Source organism: Notamacropus eugenii, chromosome 1 (genome assembly GCF_028372415.1).
Source record: "Notamacropus eugenii isolate mMacEug1 chromosome 1, mMacEug1.pri_v2, whole genome shotgun sequence".
Lineage (NCBI taxonomy): Eukaryota > Metazoa > Chordata > Mammalia > Diprotodontia > Macropodidae > Notamacropus > Notamacropus eugenii.
This window is the reverse complement of record NC_092872.1, coordinates 56,467,424-56,485,477: the sequence shown is the minus strand read 5'-3', so window position 1 is coordinate 56,485,477 and position 18,054 is coordinate 56,467,424. Positions and strand designations below refer to the sequence as shown.

The 18,054-nt window shown below is 45.4% G+C and overlaps 1 protein-coding gene across 2 annotated transcripts; it reads right to left on the bottom strand.

Moving 5' to 3' along the window:
• Positions 1-8,231: 8,231 nt before the first annotated feature.
• Positions 8,232-12,973, bottom strand: KREMEN2 (kringle containing transmembrane protein 2). Of its 2 annotated transcripts, XM_072602640.1 has the most exons (9): positions 12,305-12,973; positions 11,458-11,632; positions 11,208-11,299; positions 10,738-10,862; positions 10,458-10,611; positions 9,758-10,090; positions 9,500-9,619; positions 9,282-9,360; positions 8,232-8,995 (listed from the first exon to the last, which is right to left on the bottom strand). In XM_072602640.1, the coding sequence occupies exons 1-9, from the start codon at positions 12,393-12,395 to the stop codon at positions 8,773-8,775; spliced, it is 1,392 nt and encodes a 463-aa protein (XP_072458741.1). In that variant the 5' UTR covers positions 12,396-12,973; the 3' UTR covers positions 8,232-8,772. The 2 variants fall into 2 exon arrangements, with proteins under 2 accessions (XP_072458741.1, XP_072458730.1); XM_072602629.1 differs by lacking the exon at positions 12,305-12,973 and having other exon boundaries at positions 11,458-11,951.
• Positions 12,974-18,054: the final 5,081 nt, after the last annotated feature.

The following is an 18,054-nucleotide window of genomic DNA, read 5'->3' as shown; positions in this document are numbered from 1 at the left end:
TTGACCAAAATTTCTATCCTTACATCTTCCCTCCTTGTATTTCACTTTCTCCTAGACTTATTCTTTTCTTTACTCTAAATCTTGATTAACCTCACAATTCACTTTCTCCAAACCTACATATGTGTTGTTGAATGGTGCTCGAGGAAGCCTCACAGCAATATTAAAAACCTTTTAATCCTCCTGCATTACCATTCTCTATTGTCTTTCAAAAGACAACCTCACCTTATACCTAATGCTTTACAAAGAAAATAGATACCATCAATCACAAGCCCTCTCCTTTCTCGCCCTTTTATACAACTCAAGACTCTTACTTCCACATCATATCTTATTCTAGTCTCTCCCAGTCTCATTCCTCTGGTCTGCTTTCTAATCAAGAGATGGCCCTTCTCATCTTCTCAGTATGCTTATCCCATCTGGGGTAGAAGCAGTATGCTAAGACCCTACCCCACAAAGGACAGGCTAGCTTTTTTTTTTCTTTTATTTATTTATTTATTAAATTTATTTATTTAACTTTTCACAAAATTTTGGGTTACAAATTTTCTCCCCTTTTATCCCCTCCCCACCAAACACCAAGCATTCTAATTGCCCCTATGACCAATCTGCTCTCTCTTCTATCATCCCTCTCTGCCCTTATCTCCATCTTCTCTTTTGTCCTGTAGGGCCAGATAGCTTTCTATACCCCTTTACCTGTATTTCTTATTTCCTAGTGGCAAGAACATTACTCGACAGCTGATCCTAACACTTTGAGTTCCAACTTCTTTACCTGCCTCCCTCTCCACCCCTTCCCTTTGGAAGGCAAGCAATTCAATATAGGCCAAATCTGTGTAGTTTTGCAAATGACTTCCATAATAGTTGTGTTGTATAAGACTAACTATATTTGCCTCCATCCTATCCTGTCCCCCATTACTTCTATTCTCTTTTGATCCTATCCCTCCCCATGAGTGTTGACCTCAAATTGCACACTCCTCCCCATGCCCTCCCTTCTGTCATCCCCCCCACCCTGCTTATCCCCTTATCCCCCACTTTCCTGTATTGTAAGATAGGTTTTCATACCAAAATGAGTGTGCATTTTATTCTTTCCTTTAGTGGAATGTGATGACAGCAGACTTCATGTTTTTCTCTCACCTCCCCTCTTTATCCCTCCACTAATTAGTCTTTTGCTTGCCTCTTTTATGAGAGATAATTTGCCCCATTCAATTTCTCCCTTTCTCCTCCCAATATATTTCTCTCTCACTGCTTGATTTCATTTTTTTAAAGATATGATCCCATCCTCTTCAATTCACTCTGTGCACTCTGTCTCTATGTGTGTGTGCGTGTGTGCATGTGTGTGTGTGTAATCTCACCCAGTACCCAGATACTGAAAAGTTTCAAGAGTTACAAATATTGTCTTTCCATGTAGGAATGTAAACAGTTCAACTTTAGTAAGTCCCTTATGCCTTCTCTTTGCTGTTCACCTTTTCCTGGTTCTCTTCATTCTTGTGTTTGAAAGTCAAATTTTCTTTTCAGCTCTAGTCTTTTCATCAAGAATGCTTGAAAATCCTCTATTTCATTGAAAGACCAATTTTTCCCCTGAAGTATTATACTCAGTTTTGCTGGGTAGGTGATTCTTGGTTTTAGTCCTAGTTCCTTTGACTTCTGGAATATCCTATTCCATGCCCTTTGATCCCTTAATGTAGAGGCTGCTAGATCTTGTGTTATCCTGATTGTATTTCCACAATACTTGAATTGTTTCTTTTTAGCTGCTTGCAATATTTTCTCCTTGACCAGGGAACTCTGGAATTTGGCCACAATGTTCCTAGGAGTTTCTCTTTTTGGATCTCTTTCAGCAGGTGATCAGTGGATTCCTTGAATATTTATTTTGCCCTCTGGTTCTAGAATCTCAGGGCAATTTTCCTTGATAATTTCATGAAAGATGATGTCTAGGCTCTTTTTTTGATCATGGCTTTCAGGTAGTCCCATAATTTTTAAATTGTCTCTCCTGGATCTATTCTCCAGGTCAGTTGTTTTTCCAATGAGATATTTCACATTATCTTCCATTTTTCCATTCTTTTGGTTTTGTTTTGTGATTTCTTGCTTTCTCGTAAAGTCATTAGCCTCCATCTGTGCCATTCTAATTTTGAAAGAACTATTTTCTTCAGTGAGCTTTTGAATCTCCTTTTCCATCTGGCTAATTCTGCTTTTGAAAGCATTCTTCTCCTCATTGGCTTCTTGAACCTCTTTTGCCAATTGAGTTAGCCTATTTTTCAGGGTGTTATTTTCTTCAACATTTTTTTGGGTCTCCTTTAGCAGGGTGCTGACCTGCTGTTCATGCTTTGACTTCATGTCTCTCATTTCTCTTCCCAGCTTTTCCTCCACCTCTCTAACTTGATTTTCAAAATTCTTTTTGAGCTCTTCCATGGCCTGAGCCCATTGGGTGGGCTGGGACACAGAAGCCTTGACTTCTGTGTCTTTGCCTGATGGTAAGCATTGTTCTTCCTCATCAGAAAGGAAGGGAGGAAATGCCTGTTCACCAAGAAAGTAACATTCTATAGTCTTATTTCTTTTCCCTTTTCTGGGCATTTTCCCAGCCAGTGACTTGACCTCTGAATATTCTCCTCACACCCACCTCGCCTCCTGATCCTCCCAGCCAGCGTTTGGGGTCTGAGATTCAAATGCTGCTTCCAGCCTCAGGGCTTTTAGCGGGGGCAGGGCTGCTATTCAGTGTGAGATTAAGTTCAGGTGCTGAGGTTGGGGCAGGGCCACCTCTCAGGCTCAGTTCCCTCAGGAGGTTTATGCACAGACCTTCAACAATGGATCCAGGCTCCTGCCTGCTTGGGGAGCCCCGGTCCGCCGCCGCCTCCCAGCCTCTGCCTCCCGAGGGGGCCCAAGCTATGGGGGCACCCCACTCCCCTCTCGACCCGCCAAAGAGACTCTCTCACCGACCCCCGTCACCTGTGGGTGAAGGGACTTGTGCGACTGCTGGAGATCCCGTCCCTGAAGCCTGCTCGGATCTGTTCCTCTCGGTGCAGAAGCCACGGCAGGTCTAGGCTGGGCTCCGCGTCTGCAGCGCGACGGACCTTTTGCAAGAGGTTTGCAGGTCCCTCTGGAACAGAAATCTCCTTTGCTCCACTGTTCTGTGGCCTCACTGCTCCAGAATTCGCCATGAGTTACTTTATACAGATGTTGTATTGGTTGTGGGTTCAGAGCTATGTGTATTTGTGTCTTTCTACTCCGCCATCTTGGCTCCGCCCCCCCTTTTTTTCTTAAAAGATATATATTTTTTGTCCTATAAAACCTACAAGGAAGCAAAGAAAAAATGGACAGCTCTGAACACAATGTGTAGCATTTATTACATAGGCTTTCTTGAAATGGAAATTTATTGCTTTATATTTTGAATTCTCTCTTTTGTTCTGTTGTGCACATGGTATTTAAGTTTCTTTTTTTCTTTTTGTATTTAAGTTTAAAATAAAATAACTTACCAAAAAGAAAAAAGAAATTACCCTTAAAAATTCATTGCCCCAATGGGAAAAGGTCTCACATGTACAAAAATATTTATAGCAGCTCTCTTTGTGGTGGTCAAGAACTGGAAATTGAGGAGATGCCCATCAGCTGGGGAATGGCTGAACAAGTTGTGGTATACAAATGTAATGGAATACTATTGTGCTATAAGAAGTAATGAACAGGAGGACTTCAGAGAGGCCTGGAAGGACTTATATGAACTGATGCTGAGTGAAATGAGCAGAAACAGGAGAACATTATACACAGTAACAGCCACAGAAACACAGGATTGTTTCTGATAGACTTAGCCCTTCACAGAAATGCAAGGACCTAAAACATTCCCAAAGGACTCGAGGCAAAATGCCATCCATATCCAGAGAAAGAACTATGGAATTGGATACAGCAACTAAGCAGTACAGAGGATAGAGTGCTGAACCTGGAATCAGAACATCTGAATTCAATGTGACTTAAGATGTACTAGTCGTGTAACCCTCGGCAAGTCACTTTAACCTCTGTTTGCCTCAGTTTCCTCAAATGTAAAGTAGAGACAATAGCAACACCTACCTCCCATACTTGTTGGGAGGATCAAATGAGATAATATTTGTAAGTAAACCTCCTTTTGTTAGCTGTTAGACATGTGTCTCATTTCTGTCCAGTTCCCAAATAGGAGCACCAGTCCAACCTGAAGGAGGCCCAACCCACAGCACTGTCCCCTCCCATATACTTGAAGAGCTCATCTCTTTAATTATCTTCTTTCCCTCTCAGTGAGGTTCATTTTTTTCTCATGCATAATGACTTCTTTCTTACTTTCTATAAAAATGCTCAGGTCTAACCTTAAAAACCCTTCACTTGACCGTACCATCCTCTCAAAGCATAAGCCTATATTTTTCTTCCTCTTCACAGCCCAAATCCTAGAAAATATTTAAAATTTCTACTTCCTCCACTCCCACTCACTTCTCAACTCATTCTAGTCTCACCCCCCACCCCCTAACTGAAACTATTCTCTCCAAGGTAATCAACAATTTCTTGATTGCTAAATATGGTGGCTTTTTCTTAGAGAACCTATGTGAAACAATTTCTGATTCAGAAAACAGATAATGTGCCTGCTCCCCACTCCTCCCCCTCAAATTTCAGGGATGCTTTGCAAGCCAGAAAGTACAGGCAATGCTGTGTGGAGGTGGCATGAAGACACGTAAGATAAGTGGAGCACCTTGGATCATTCAAATATGGTGTCACATGGGTTTGTCTAAAAAGACAGTCATTTTGCTTCATGAAAAAAAGATGGTACCTGATCATAGATCATAGGTCTTCCAGTGACCAGACCAGAAGGACATTGAATAACCCATGAAGGCATTGAGAGGCAGCCGTTAGAGCAACAACTATATAGGGAAAGCTAATAAGTTGGGCTGAGATGAAAGACTGAATCTCAGTCTTTACTTCTGAGACCAAAAGGCTTTGGGGAGAGGGTGGAACAATCCTTAATATGTGATCTTTGGGTGTGCCTAGGGAAAATCTGGCACAGACTAGGTGAGGATAGCTGAGATTTCAGATTTTGTCCAGGAGTTGCCTTGTTGCCCCAGAAATCTAACTCTGTACTTGTTAATTTTGGTTTCTCCCTCTCTCTCCCTCTCTCTCTCTCTCTCTCTCTCTCTCTCTCTCTCTCTCTCTCTCTCTCTCTCTCTCTCTCTCTCTCTCTCTCTCCCTCTCTCTCCCCCTCCCTCCCTCCCTCCCTCCCTCTTTCTCTCTCTCTTTCCTTCCCTCCACCCCATCTCTCTGTCTCATCTGTCTCTCTGTATCTCTCTCCTCCCCCGTTCCCAGTTCATTGTCCTAGATCATTGCATCTAATCCATATCTGAGCAAGAATCACCCCTATAAGAAAGGCTCCCAGTCTTTTTGTTTGCAAATCTCCAATGAAGCGGGCTGTTCCCTCCCAGGGGAGCTCATTTCACTTTTTGATAACTCTAATTGTTGGAAAGGTTTTTCTTATGTCAATCCTCAATCTGCCTCTGCAATTTCCACCCTATTACTCCTAATTCTGCTCTTTGGGGCCCAGTAGAACAAATCTAATTCTTCTTCCAAGTGACAGTTAGCTTTCACCCAGACACAACAAGCCTCCTCCAATTCCTTCAACTGCAGTTCTCAAACTGTGGTTTGAGGACATGGGGTCAAAATAGTTTTTGTAATGTATGAAATATATTAATATGTAATTATATATAATATAATTAATAAAGAAAATATATTAATAAATATGTTATTTGCCCATTAAAGTACTCCTCCTTTTCGAACTATTAATCTGTGTGATGATGGATTTTCTCCATATGTTTCTACCAAAATAATATATCCCAGCAGATTGAATGTAGAAGCAGACCTGAAAATCCTCCTGTCTTCTATTAAACCATTCATTAAAGGGATTTGCAAAAATATGTAAAACAATACCACCTTTCTCACTAAATTTTTTATTTTCAAAAATATAGTTATTTTAAATGATAATTTGACAGTTATGATAATGGGTTTATTATTACTTTAAAATGAATATTTCAAAATTGTTTTCATTTTTAATTTCTAAATGTCAATAGACATAACCCACATAAACAGAACTCTTTGGAGTCAGCAATAAGTTTTAAGATTTTAAAGAGGTCCTAAGATCAACAACTTGGAGAACCAGACTGTTCCTCATATGGCATGACATTCTCCATCTTATTAATGTGCTTCCTAAGATGTGATTCCTGGAACTGAACATAATACTGTAGGTGTGATCTGATTATAGGAGGTAACAGAAAGACTGCCCTGCTGTCACCTGTTTATCTGAAAAGGCAGTTCAGTGAATTGAGGACTAAGGCTGGGGGGAGGGGAGCATCTCCAATGATCCCGATCTGTATCTTGCCACTAGACCCAGAAGGCTCTGGAGGACAGAGTAAGGCTGGTGATTTTGCAAAGCCCTCACTTACTTCAATCCAATTCACTTGCAAGTCATGGCACCACCTTCCTGATGTCATGGTCCTCTTTGAGAACAAAGGACAGAAAACCAACCAGACAAAAAAGACCCAAGTACTAAACCCAGGGTGAGAAAGACCTGAATTCAAATATAGCCTATGATACTTACTAGCTACCTGACCTTGGACAAGCCACTTAATTTCTACTTGCCTCAGTTTCCTCAACTGTAAAATGGGGATAATAATAGTACCTACCTCCCAGGGTTGTTGTAAGGATTAAATGAGATAATATTTACAAAGGCTTAATATAATACCTGGCATATAGTAGGTATTACATAAATGCTAATTTTATAATTATATTTCACCATACATTATTATAGGCACCATACGTTTCTTAATGCATTACCTTTTACTTTTTTGGGGTACTATTTTATACTGTTGATTCATATTGAATTTACAGATTACTAACAAGCTCCACATTCAAACCTCCCCCATCTTGTACTTGAGAAATTTATTTCGTTTATCTATGTTAAAAAGTTAAATGTCATTTTATTGGATCCTGCCCATTGTCCTTGCCTAATGAGATATATTGGGGGCCTGACTGTTATTCATTTTGTTAGTTATTTCTTCTGGTTTTGAGCTGTAAATGTTTTAAATATACTCTCCTTGTAAAAAAAAAAATTTTAAATGTTATCCTAAAGACCATACCAAACTGGCTAGAATCCTCTACTTAGAGTCAAGAAGACCTGAGCTCTTGGCTCTTAATACTACTTCAGAGACCATCTGTAGGACTATGAGTCTACATCTGCCCTCTCTGCACCTCAGTTACCACATCTGTAAAATAGTGACCCTCACAGGATTGTGGGGAGGTTTTGAGATCATCTAGGTAAATTGCCTTACAAAACTTAAAGGGCTAAAAGTGTCTATTATTAATTATTCCTTTATCTAAGTCATCGATAATGATGCTAATGAGCACAGGACAGAAGATACATCCTTGGAACACTTCCCTAGAGATTTCCTAACATTTAATTATGAATGACCATCTATAGGTGTAGACATTCAGTTACTTGTGAATCCAACTAACTTTATTATCATCTTGCCTACCCCTTTCCATCTGTAAAATGCTGTGAGAATCTTGAAGTTTTATGAAAAAGTTAGCTTTTTTTTTGGTGGGAGGCAGCTAGGTGCTGGACTTTGAGTCACGAAAACCTGAGTTCAGATCCTGTCTCAGACACTTACTTGGTGTGTGACTCTGGGAAAGTTATTTAACCTCCTGCAGCCTCAATTTTCTCATCTCTAAAATAGTGCTAATAATAGCACCACATCATAGAGTTGTGAGTACCAAATGACATTACATATACATACATACACATTACTTTGCAACTATACAAATATTAGCTATTAGGAAGGAGAAAAATAAGGAAAATGTGAGAAATGGGAAAGAAGGGGGCAGGGAAGTACAATGGAAGTGGAAGAAGAGTAATAATGATGGTGTCTGCTGCAGGAAAGTTTACAACTGAATCTTGTAAAGATTACCTGTGTGCCAGGAAGTTCACCTTCTGTCTGACTGAAGCCCTGCCTCATCTCCCCTATTTCTTTGCTCTTATTGTCATAAATCCCTTCCAGCAATCTCTTTTATTTGCATAATTTCTGCACAGCCCAGACCCATCCTTTATATACTCTCAAACTCCTCTATCTTTTAATAATAATTCTAGATGCTTCCATGTTCAACCCCTTTGGAACAGTCCTTCCCTTCTTCTCCTGTATATAACTTCTTTAACCCGTCCCCACTGTTTCCCAAGGAAGCAGACTGTTCCAGGATCAGTACAAAAATATGTCCCTTTATTCAAACTCTATAAGTCAGGTCCTTGGCCACTTTTTCTTGACCTGTGAGCTCTCCAAGTTCATGGATATTCCTGAAAGGAGCACCATTTTCCAATAATCTCAGACCTACTCCCAATTTAGAACATATCTTGTCACATCAAGGGATTGCCTCTTACTTTTGGACCTACTGTCAGCTGCTTTTACATGGTCTTGTGGGAGCTGAGTAAAGGGTCCACAGTATTTCCTATTGCTTTCGAACCTTAATCATCCTGAGATCCACCAAGGTTGAAGGTTTGACTGCTTCCTATTTGATCTCCACCCTCCCCCATCCCCTTTCCACTCAAAAGTGGGAAAACAGGTGTCCAAGGTTTTTTCCCCCTTTGACTTCTGATTCCATTTTAGGCCATCAGTGGAAGGAATGGGAGATTGGGGCCAGTGAGATCTGGGTTGTTCTGGAATGGACAGATTTCTGAGGATGTGTGGCAGTTTGCCCATAGGAGTTAAGCTTCCGGGGCTGGAGTGGTTTTGCCAGTCCTGGTCAGAGCGCTGAGATGAGGGATCGTAGGGAGCTCTGGCTGGAAGCACTGAGGGGCCGGTAGGCCAGGGCAGGACCCTCAGGTGTGGGGTCTCCAGTGGGACTGGGGACAGCTACCCCACGGGGCCGGCGATACCAGACGACCCAGCTTCGCCCAGCTCCCCTGACAGGCCCCAGCACCAGTAGTCGCCCCATCAGCCCCTTCCCTGGTGCCAGCATACAGCTCCTGAGAGGGAGGGAGGAGATCAACAGGGTCCTGCCTCCTCTCCTTATCTCCAAATCTCCATCCTCTCCCCTCCCAGAGCCCGGGTTTTCTGCATTATTCCCCTCCCACAAAGCCCCTACTCTCCCGGGACCCATAAGTTCAGCTCCCAATTCTAACTAAGGTCACAAACACTCTGCAGTCTAACCCTCAGCCCTCAGGATTTTCCCGTGGATTCCGATCCTGCCCCTCCCCTCCCCTCGGGGCTGGCCTGGGTCTCTCCTGGGTCTCAGAGGGTCCAGTCACACACCGTTTCCGAAGCAGGCGGTAGAAGGAGAAGACGATGAGGAGCAATACAGAGACCACCGTCACGGCGTAGAAGACCCCAGCTGCAGGGGGATGGAAGAGCGACCGTAAGAAACAAAGAACTTAGAGATACCGGAGGGCAGCTGTGAGCCTCCGCAAGCTTCCTCCCTCCCAGTTCCCATGGCACACAGACCTCTCATGCCCCAGTCCCTGGCCTCTCACCCCCAATGCCAGCGTCTGGATCCCCAGACCCAGTGCTGCAGTTAGTTCCGTCCAAAGGGACCGGTAAGGTCTGGGCCAAACTTTGAGGGGATCCCATGTCCTCAAGAGGATCCAAAATCCCTGAGGAGAGAAAATCCAGGTTTGGGGTAGAGTTTTGGGCAATCTGGTCTGGAAAGTTGAGGGCTGGGGGTTAGGATATACTGGAGTGGGGTATTGGGGGAGAGGTTGATTGCTAGATAGGAAGGATGTGCCCCTCACCTCGGTAAGTGAGGGCGAAACCCTGGGCATGGCCTCGGGGGTCACTGTGGAAGGTAAGCAGGAGGGCAGCTGTGGGAAGGCGCAGGGGTCCAGGAGGGGGTGGCCGTGTCCCATCGAAATCCCTCAGTAGCCGGCCAGAGCCAGCCTCCCGAAGCTCCAGCCTGTCTCTGGAGTCTGCCAGCTCAAAGAGGCGGAAGGTGAGCTCCAGGGAGGACCCTGGCGGGTCCAGAATCCAGCTGCAGTTGCGGTCCGGGCCGTACTCATCTGGGAAATCCGGGGAGTAGATGACACCCTGGGGGGCAGTCCAATTCCCCTGGCAGGAGCCCACGGACACTAGAGGCGGGGGAAGGAGGCACAGTCATCCTATGGCTTATGCCCATCTCACTGAGCCCCCGCACAGTCCCACCCAGTGGAAAGAATCCAGGTCACACCTCTGGGGAGACTCCCTAGGCGGCTCCCACCTGGTTACTTTATTCCTAAACCCGCTCTATCCTCCTCCGCCCCTCCTACATTCACGCCCAGCTCATCCTCCTCCTCGGAGGTTGTTCCTTTCCCAGTCTAGTACCACCTCAGGCCCCGCCTCATTTAAAAAAAAATTCACTCCATCAAAAAGCCAGGCTCCTCCCGCATCTTAAAGTCCCTGCCCCCTCACTCCTCCACTCTCCGAACGGTTTCTTCTCAGCTTTCTGGTCACTCTCACCTTCATAGATGCCTAGCCTCCCGTCTCCACCGCACAGCTGTCCCGGGTGGCCGAAGCAGATCTGGTCACAATCTGTGGCCAGGGCTGGGCGTCCCCGGGCCAGGTCCCCCTCCGAGCCGCAGAAACAAGCGTAGCCGGCCTCCACCCCAGCTAGCTGCGGGGGGAGAGGTCAGTCATTTCCCGGGAAGTGTCTCAGCCCTCCTTATTGTCACAATTTTAGGGCTAGGGCTGGAGGATGGGGAGTAAGGGAGAGGAGGGAACCAGGCCAGGTCGGCGTTACCTGGTATCCCTTCATGCGACAGAAGCGCAGGCAGACCTGTACTGTGAGTTTGGTGGAGGTGCCACTGGGGCCACTCAAAGCTGGGGGAGCCCCGGAATCCACAAAACAGCCTAAGTAGCCCGGCACTGGGCAAAGGAGGCAAAGCAGAATGGACATTGGGTCAATCCTACACCTCCACCTTCCCTGAGTCCCACCGCGCCTTCCCCTTCCTATTCTCCTACTGCCACAAGAAGGAAGCCTTGGGACTCTGATCTAGCTTCTCCTCAGGTCCCTCCATCCTTACCCCGGGTCCCATCTGTTCATACAAAGTGGTCACAATTTTAAATTCCCCAAGCACCGGGTAGTTTCATCCTTAAGTCAAACCCATGTGTCCCACCACTCAGGACCTTGTTGTCCCCGCCCCGCCTTCAAGCTATCTTATTCCCAATAAGTATCCGGGTGCTCTCCCATCTCCCCAGGCCAAGGCTCACTGTGGCATGTGGGAATGTCGCAGTATCGCCAATAGATCCCCTCCTCTGTCTCTGCTACATAGCACCAGGGCTGTACGTCTCCGTCGGGATTCCTAAAGGGGATGGACAACCTGTCAGGCCTCATCTCTTCCTCACATCTTCCGCTTCTTCCCCCCAGACCTGGCAAAGATCCCTATCCCCAGTCTTCCACAGAAGGAAAAAGTGTGCCCCTCTGCCGCCCTGCCCTGCTCCAGCCCAGGTCCGCTCGCACCTGCAGAAGTTGTGAGCGCCCAGTCCCCAGCGGCCCTGGGGATCCTTGCTGCTGCTGTAGCTATGCTGCTGCGTCTGGTCCCAGAAAAGGCAGGGTCGACCACTGCCTCGGGGCCCCGTCCGGTTTTGACGGCCTCGGTAGTCCGCCCCATTCACCTGGTAGCACTCGGATGGCGCTGATTGCAAGACGAGGGTTAGAGGTGTCCTGGACTGGCTGCTCTCTCCTTGGGAGCCTTCCTCCCTCCTCAACCCTCCCCTCCAGGGGTCAGAGCCACGCCCCCCACCTCTAGGTCCGCAGGCAGGCAAGCAGACAAACACAGGACAGATAGACATAAACAGGAAAATGGACCTGGGGGTGTGGGAGGGGTCGGCTTACACCAAGAGAATTGGGTCAGGACATCCTAGGAAGGGAGGGGTGGGAGACTGACCACCTGAATTCTAGGAGGTTAGGAAGCTTTAGGTCTGGATGCCCGGAGGGAAAGGGGAAAGGGAACCCGATACCTTGGGTCCTGGAATTTCAAGGGCCTGGACCACTATCCTGGATGATGCCTGAGTTCTCAGACTAGAGGAAGCAGGGCATCCAACACCTAGATATTGGGAAGGGACTGTACGATGAGATTCCAAAAGGGGAGCAGGTAAGGAGAGTAGAGATGTGAATCTCAGGAAGGGAGGGAGCTGGGGAACAAAAATGCTTAGCTGCTCCGACAAAGGAGAGAGGCAATGGGGCCAGACTCCTGTGACCTACCCAGGTGGGGGTGGGAAACTGGGTCCCAGGAGAGGAGGAGGCTGGGGCCTAAATGCTTGGTACTCAAAAGAGGATGCTGATTGGGTTGTTTCTGAGGACTCACCTGGGCTCTGCAGATTCCCCCCCAGGGGCAGGGGCAGAGTAGGGGGCAGCGGCAGCAACAGCAGGAGACTCCAGAGATCCAAAGGTCCCATGGCCCCCTTTATGGGGAGATCCTTAGCACCAGAGTCATGGAGCCCTCTAACTCCTGATGCCTCCCTCCCTTCACTCACCTCCCCTCCCTTTCCCAGAATTTGGCACCTGCTTTTCTCAATGCCCCAAACAGCTCTCCTCACTCTCTCATAGACTCCATCTTCACCAAGCCTTTTGAACAGTAGTTTCTTTGGGAGTGAGTCCTGCTCACATCTCTTGAGTTTTGCTGATTTTGTCAACCACTTTCTGAGTCTCTTCCTTCTCCCTGTCTCAGCCTATATGAACATAACTTGCATCTCTTTCTGAATCTGTCTTACTCTATCTTTTGTGTCTCTTCTGAGTTTCTTCCCCTCTTTCTCCCTGCTTCTCTGTTTCTCCTTGTCTGTCCTGGATGCCTCCTGCCTCAGCCTTTGCCTGGCTCCAGGGCCTCCCTCTCATTCTCTGTCTCTAATTCCCTCCCTCTCAAGCTCCCCACCTGGGATCTCCCTCCCTCCCTCACTGGGTAGGTCTCTCCCTCGCCCTGGGGGGAGCCTGGGAAGCCCCGCCTGAGAGGGTGAGGTACAGGCCCAGACACCTCCCCCTCTTTTCCACTCCTTTGCCTTCTCCTTTCTTCCCCCTTGATGTGAGTTGCAACCTGCCCCCCCCCCCAACCCAGGCATCCTCTTCTCAGTCTTAGCCAGCTGCTCTGAGATCGGAGAGTCCTTGTCCCCTCCCTGCAATTCAGGGGCTGGGGGAGGGGGAATGGTACTGAGGCATCTGGAGCTGTCTGAGCAGGTCCAAGCCCAGGGGGGATTGGGGGGATTGAGGAGAGAGAACAGACAGAGACTCAGAGTCTAACAGAGACCCAGAGATATAAACACTAAGGCATGCAAAGACATAGACGTGGTGTAGAGTGGAAACATTCACAGACATGCTGGTTCTCCCACAGGCACGATCACAGGCTTATGAGATCACAGACAGGCTCTTGTGCTAGTTTACAAACGAGTCACACTCTCACTTGAGTTCCTCACCCTTGGACTCACACTCTCACATGGGCTCCCGTGCTCCCAGACAAGCTTACATGGATTCACTGACTGAGAAATCAGATCTCAGATCTAAGCATAAGGATTTAGGGTCAGGAGTGTTATTGGAGAGATTTTTCTCCATGAGTCTCAGTTCCCCACGCCCTGTTTCCCCTGCACCTGGACCTTAAGAAGTGAATCCACATGGTTCCTGACAGAATGAAGCAGCTATGTCCCCAGTCTGAAACCCTGAACCTCTCCAGGGATCAAGGTTTCTTGGCTCCTACCCCCCCTTTTTTCCTAGGATCCAAGTATCCTGACCCATAGTCCTTGCATCTTGATACCTAGCCCTCACCCTTTGTGGGGGACTCAGACATTTGGCCCCCTGGTCCATTCTAGGCCCCAGATGTGGAATTCCCCAATGCCCCCCACCTGGCTCTGTAGGGGGAGGGGGAGTTCAGGCCCAGACAGGTGTGGGGGGAAATTCCCAGCCCCCTCCTCACACTTCTCCCAAGGGGCCCCAGTCCTCTGATCTCTGAGGCCCTCCTCACAACTCCTCCCAGCTCAGCTCAGCTGCCCCTGGGGCTTGGGGCGAGGCCAGCACAGGTGTGTGGAGATGGGAGGAGAGTTGTGCTTGGTGAAGGCTGGGGTCAAGACACCTGGGTCCTTGGGAAGAGTCAGGTTTGGGAGTCAAGATACCTGGATCATGGGAAGGAGTGGAGTTTGGAGGTTAGGATACCTGGATTCTGGGACAGAGTGGGGACTGGTGGGGGAAAGGGTGGGATGCCTAAAGTTGGAATGGATACTGGAGGTTAGGATGCCTAAGGATTGAAAGACAGCAGATTTCAGGCAGAGGCTATCTAAGGGGATGGGGGAGGAACAAAGCCTCAGACTCTTGTCTCTTTTTCTTGCTCCTTAAACTTGAACTTCCCCCAATGTCCACAGACTGAGGCCCAAATCCACTTTGTCCTGATTGCCAAGTTTTTCTCCAGTCCAACACCAACCCACATCTACCATCCCCTTAGGTTACTCCTCCTGCCCTTGTCTTGCTCATCTTGCCCCATCTCAAAAATGAGAACCCTAAATCTACAGTCTGGGCTCCCCAGGCATTCCAGGGAGGGGGATGGGAGGCCATCTCCAATACTTGGTTTCCTATGTCCTAGCAAACTCCTCTCCCCTCCCATCTATCCTCCTCTCCCTTCCACTCCTTACAGTTTCCCCACACAAGAATTTCAGGGACATTGAGTTACAATGGGCAAAAACCCAAAGCTAATGACCAGAAGGCTGATCTTTCCCTATCTTCCACTCAAAGCCTCACGTGTTCATTTTTGACATTAACTCAACTCCCCATCCCCAATTCTCTTATTAATACCAACTCAGAATCACAGATCCTGGGAATCTCCAAATGTCAAAGTAGGAAAGGACCTCAGTGGTGAGCTAGTCTACCCCTTACCCGAAGAATCTTTACTATAACCCTGACAGGTGAGAATCATCTAGCCTCTGCTTAAAGGTCATTTTGGACAGCTCCAACCAGTAGGAAGATTGGGAACTAGGTGGAAGTTAAAGGTGAATCTTTTGGTCATTAGCTTTGGACTTTTGCCCACTGTAACTCAACCAATATTCCTGAAGTTCTTGTGAGGGGAAACTATGGCCAGAGTGAGTTGCCATGATATAGGAATACAAGTACAGGAGATAGCCTCCCATCTTCCTTTCTGGAACCTTTTGGGAGCCCAGACTGTAGATTTAGTGTCCTCATTTCTGAAGATGGGCAAGTTAGGGGAAGGAAGGGCAATCCAAGGCTATAGCAGGTCTGGATTGGCATGGAAGGCTTAGCATTCAACATAAAAGTATCTCAGTCTAGGGTGCCTGGAGGAAATTCAAGTTCAGGGAAGAAAATGAGGGGCTTGAGTCTGACCAGGGCATCATGCAATGAAATGATCATTTCCCCTCCATTTGGACATTAGAATTTTATTAATGCAGATCAATTAACTTTTTTCAGCTGCCATGTCATACTGTTGACTCACCTCATAGTCTGTAGACCCCAAAAATTCCCAGGGTTTTTTTAAATAGGAATTATGGCCCAACTATACTACTTTCATCCTGAACTTGTACAGTTGATTTATTGAACCCAAGTGAAGGACTTGAAACTGAATGGGGATAAATGTAATCTTATTAAATTGCACCCATAGTTTTAACCTTTTCTTAGCTCGGTGAATTGGGAAAAGCATTGGATCTGGAATCTAGAAGATCTAGGTTTTCAGTTCACATCAGATACTTACTAGCCAGTTGACGCTGTACAAGTCACTTGTCCTTAGCTCCTCTGTCCTTGTTTTCTTACCAGTAAAATCCAAATAGTCATTTTGGTAATACCTACCTCACAGGATTCCTGTGAAGCTAAAATGAGATAATGTATACAAAATTTAAAGTAGCATATAAATGTCGTTATTCTTATTAGCCCATCAAAATAATTTTGGATCTTCACTCTCTTGTTCCAACATGTTAGGTATCTCTTCTGGCTTCACACCATCAGCAGATTTGACAAGCATCCAGACTTTCAATCTAGTAACTAATTTTAAAAAATTCCTGAACAGGACCAAGGACAGATCCTTGGGACTTTACACTGGTGACCCCCATCCATTTAACACTGATCTGCTAATGACTTCTTTTGGTTTAGAACATTCAATCTTTTTTGAATCTCCCTAATTGTAATTTTTTCTAGCCCACATCTTTCCATCTTGTCAATAAGGATATCATTTTGTTAAATGTCTTCCTGAAATCCAGGTATGCATTGTCCTACCAGCCTAGTAGAAGTCCTATTTACACTTTACTTTTTTTTTTTAAAGGAGCAAGTTGTGTACAAGGGAGTTAAATTATTTAAAGACAAGGAAAAAACTGCTCTAGAACCAACTTATTCATCATTGTCATCTCATAATTGTTGTCTTTACCCTCATCTTCTTCCTCATCATCATCATCTTCATATTCCTCATCTTCTCCATGTTCCCTTTTTTTTCTTATTCTCCTCAGCTTTGACAATCAGAGTTTTCCCCTTAGTCCAGTATACAGAAAGACCAGCATGCTCCCCCTTAATTTTTGGATGACACTCAGAACAGAATAAGAAATAAAGTTGAAGGTGGCTTCTTAGGTGCATTGGAATCATCAAACTTCTTCCTCTTTTTCTCCTCTTCCTCTTCCTCCTTGTTCTTTGCTTCTCCTTTCAGTGGTATGTAGTATTTATTTTCTTTTTCATAATGAACCTTATTAGCTTTTGCCATGTCCTCAAATTTTCCTTTCTCTTTAGCTGACTTTATCTTCCACCTTTATAAGGTTTTTCTTTTTTTTTTTTGAAGAAAATTCTGAGGTCACAGAGGCATTTGGATGTTTCTTCTTGTGTTCCTTCAGCAGGTTTGCCCAAAGAAGACATATGAAGACAGTTTACTTCTCAGCTTCTTGGGATCCCTTTTGCTTATTTTTGGTTACTTTCCCTCCATGCCACACAGAGTAACCCAGTACCTGTCAGGTTCTTACTCATCCCTATATTGTCTTTGTAGAGTTCAGTGTACTCCAATGGCTATGAAAGCACAAGCCAGACCTAAAAGTACTGTTGGAAAGGGAAATAAAGTTAGTTCTTAAAGAATCTGTGCCAACAAGTGATCATCATTTCCTTTTCTAAATGCTCATAAACCATCACTTAATACATACTTGAATTTTGCCAGGGATCAAAATCAAGCACGTTGGTTTATAGTTTGAAGAATTCACTCTTTTCTTTTTCTGGGAGTCAACATTCTGTGAGACAATTGCCCCTCCCCAGTCCAAAAATAGCTCTCCAATTCTCCATTTGTCTTTAAAGTGATAGTAATCACAAAAAGCTCAGTAATCACAAAAATTCTTCCAAACCTAGGGATATAGTTTATTCAGGTCTGTGCCTTGTGCTCATTGAAAGCAGTGAGGTATTCTTGCACTATCTTTTCATTTATCTTGGGTTTGAACTCTAAGTTAACCATTTTAATTCTACTTGGTAAAAGTAGCAAAATCAAAATAAGAGTTGAGTAGTGCAGCCTTCTCTCTCTTTTCTGTCATTATTATTCCGTCCACCTGAGCAGCAGTAGTCCCATACACTCTTTGATTTTCCATTTGTACTCAACAAAGATTGACAAATGCCCTTTTTGGTGGTCCTTGCCATTTTGCACTAGCTTCTAGTCATGCTGAAGTTTAGTGCTCCAGACCATATCATTTCAGGACTATGCCATTTCTTTGAATTTAGTTTCAGTTACCTCCCCTTACTTCCATCCTCTATACATATACCTTAAAGATCTAAATTTGTCCATTTGTTTCCTCTGCATTCACACTGGTCTTTTTAACAGATTCCCCCTTTTTTCCTCAGCAAAATCTTTTATCGTTGTATAATCAAAATTTCATCTTCTTTTTATGTCAACATCCTCCATAAAACTTCAGAGCACAGGCTCTTTCCTATCCTTTCTCTGAACTCTTTCAAATTTGCTTTCCTCTTCTCTAGGGTGCACATCAAACGATGTGCATAATTTCTCTCATTATCACAAACTGTAAGATGGGAGCGTCATTGAACTTCTTAGTTTCCCATCACCAACTGGATCCTCCCAGAATCAGGTCAGTTTCCTGTCCTGAAAACTGAATTTATCATGAA

Excerpts from the sequence above, each read along its gene's own strand:
- KREMEN2 (XM_072602629.1), bottom strand. The coding sequence starts at position 11,789 with ATGTCTATCTGTCCTGTGTTTGTCTGCTTGCCTGCCTGCGGACCTAGA. Across the intron at positions 11,300-11,457 it reads GGCGCTCACAACTTCTGCAG|GAATCCCGACGGAGACGTAC; the intron begins GTGCGAGCGGAC and ends CATCCCCTTTAG. Across the intron at positions 8,996-9,281 it reads TACCGCCTGCTTCGGAAACG|GAGCTGTATGCTGGCACCAG; the intron begins GTGTGTGACTGG and ends CCTCCCTCTCAG.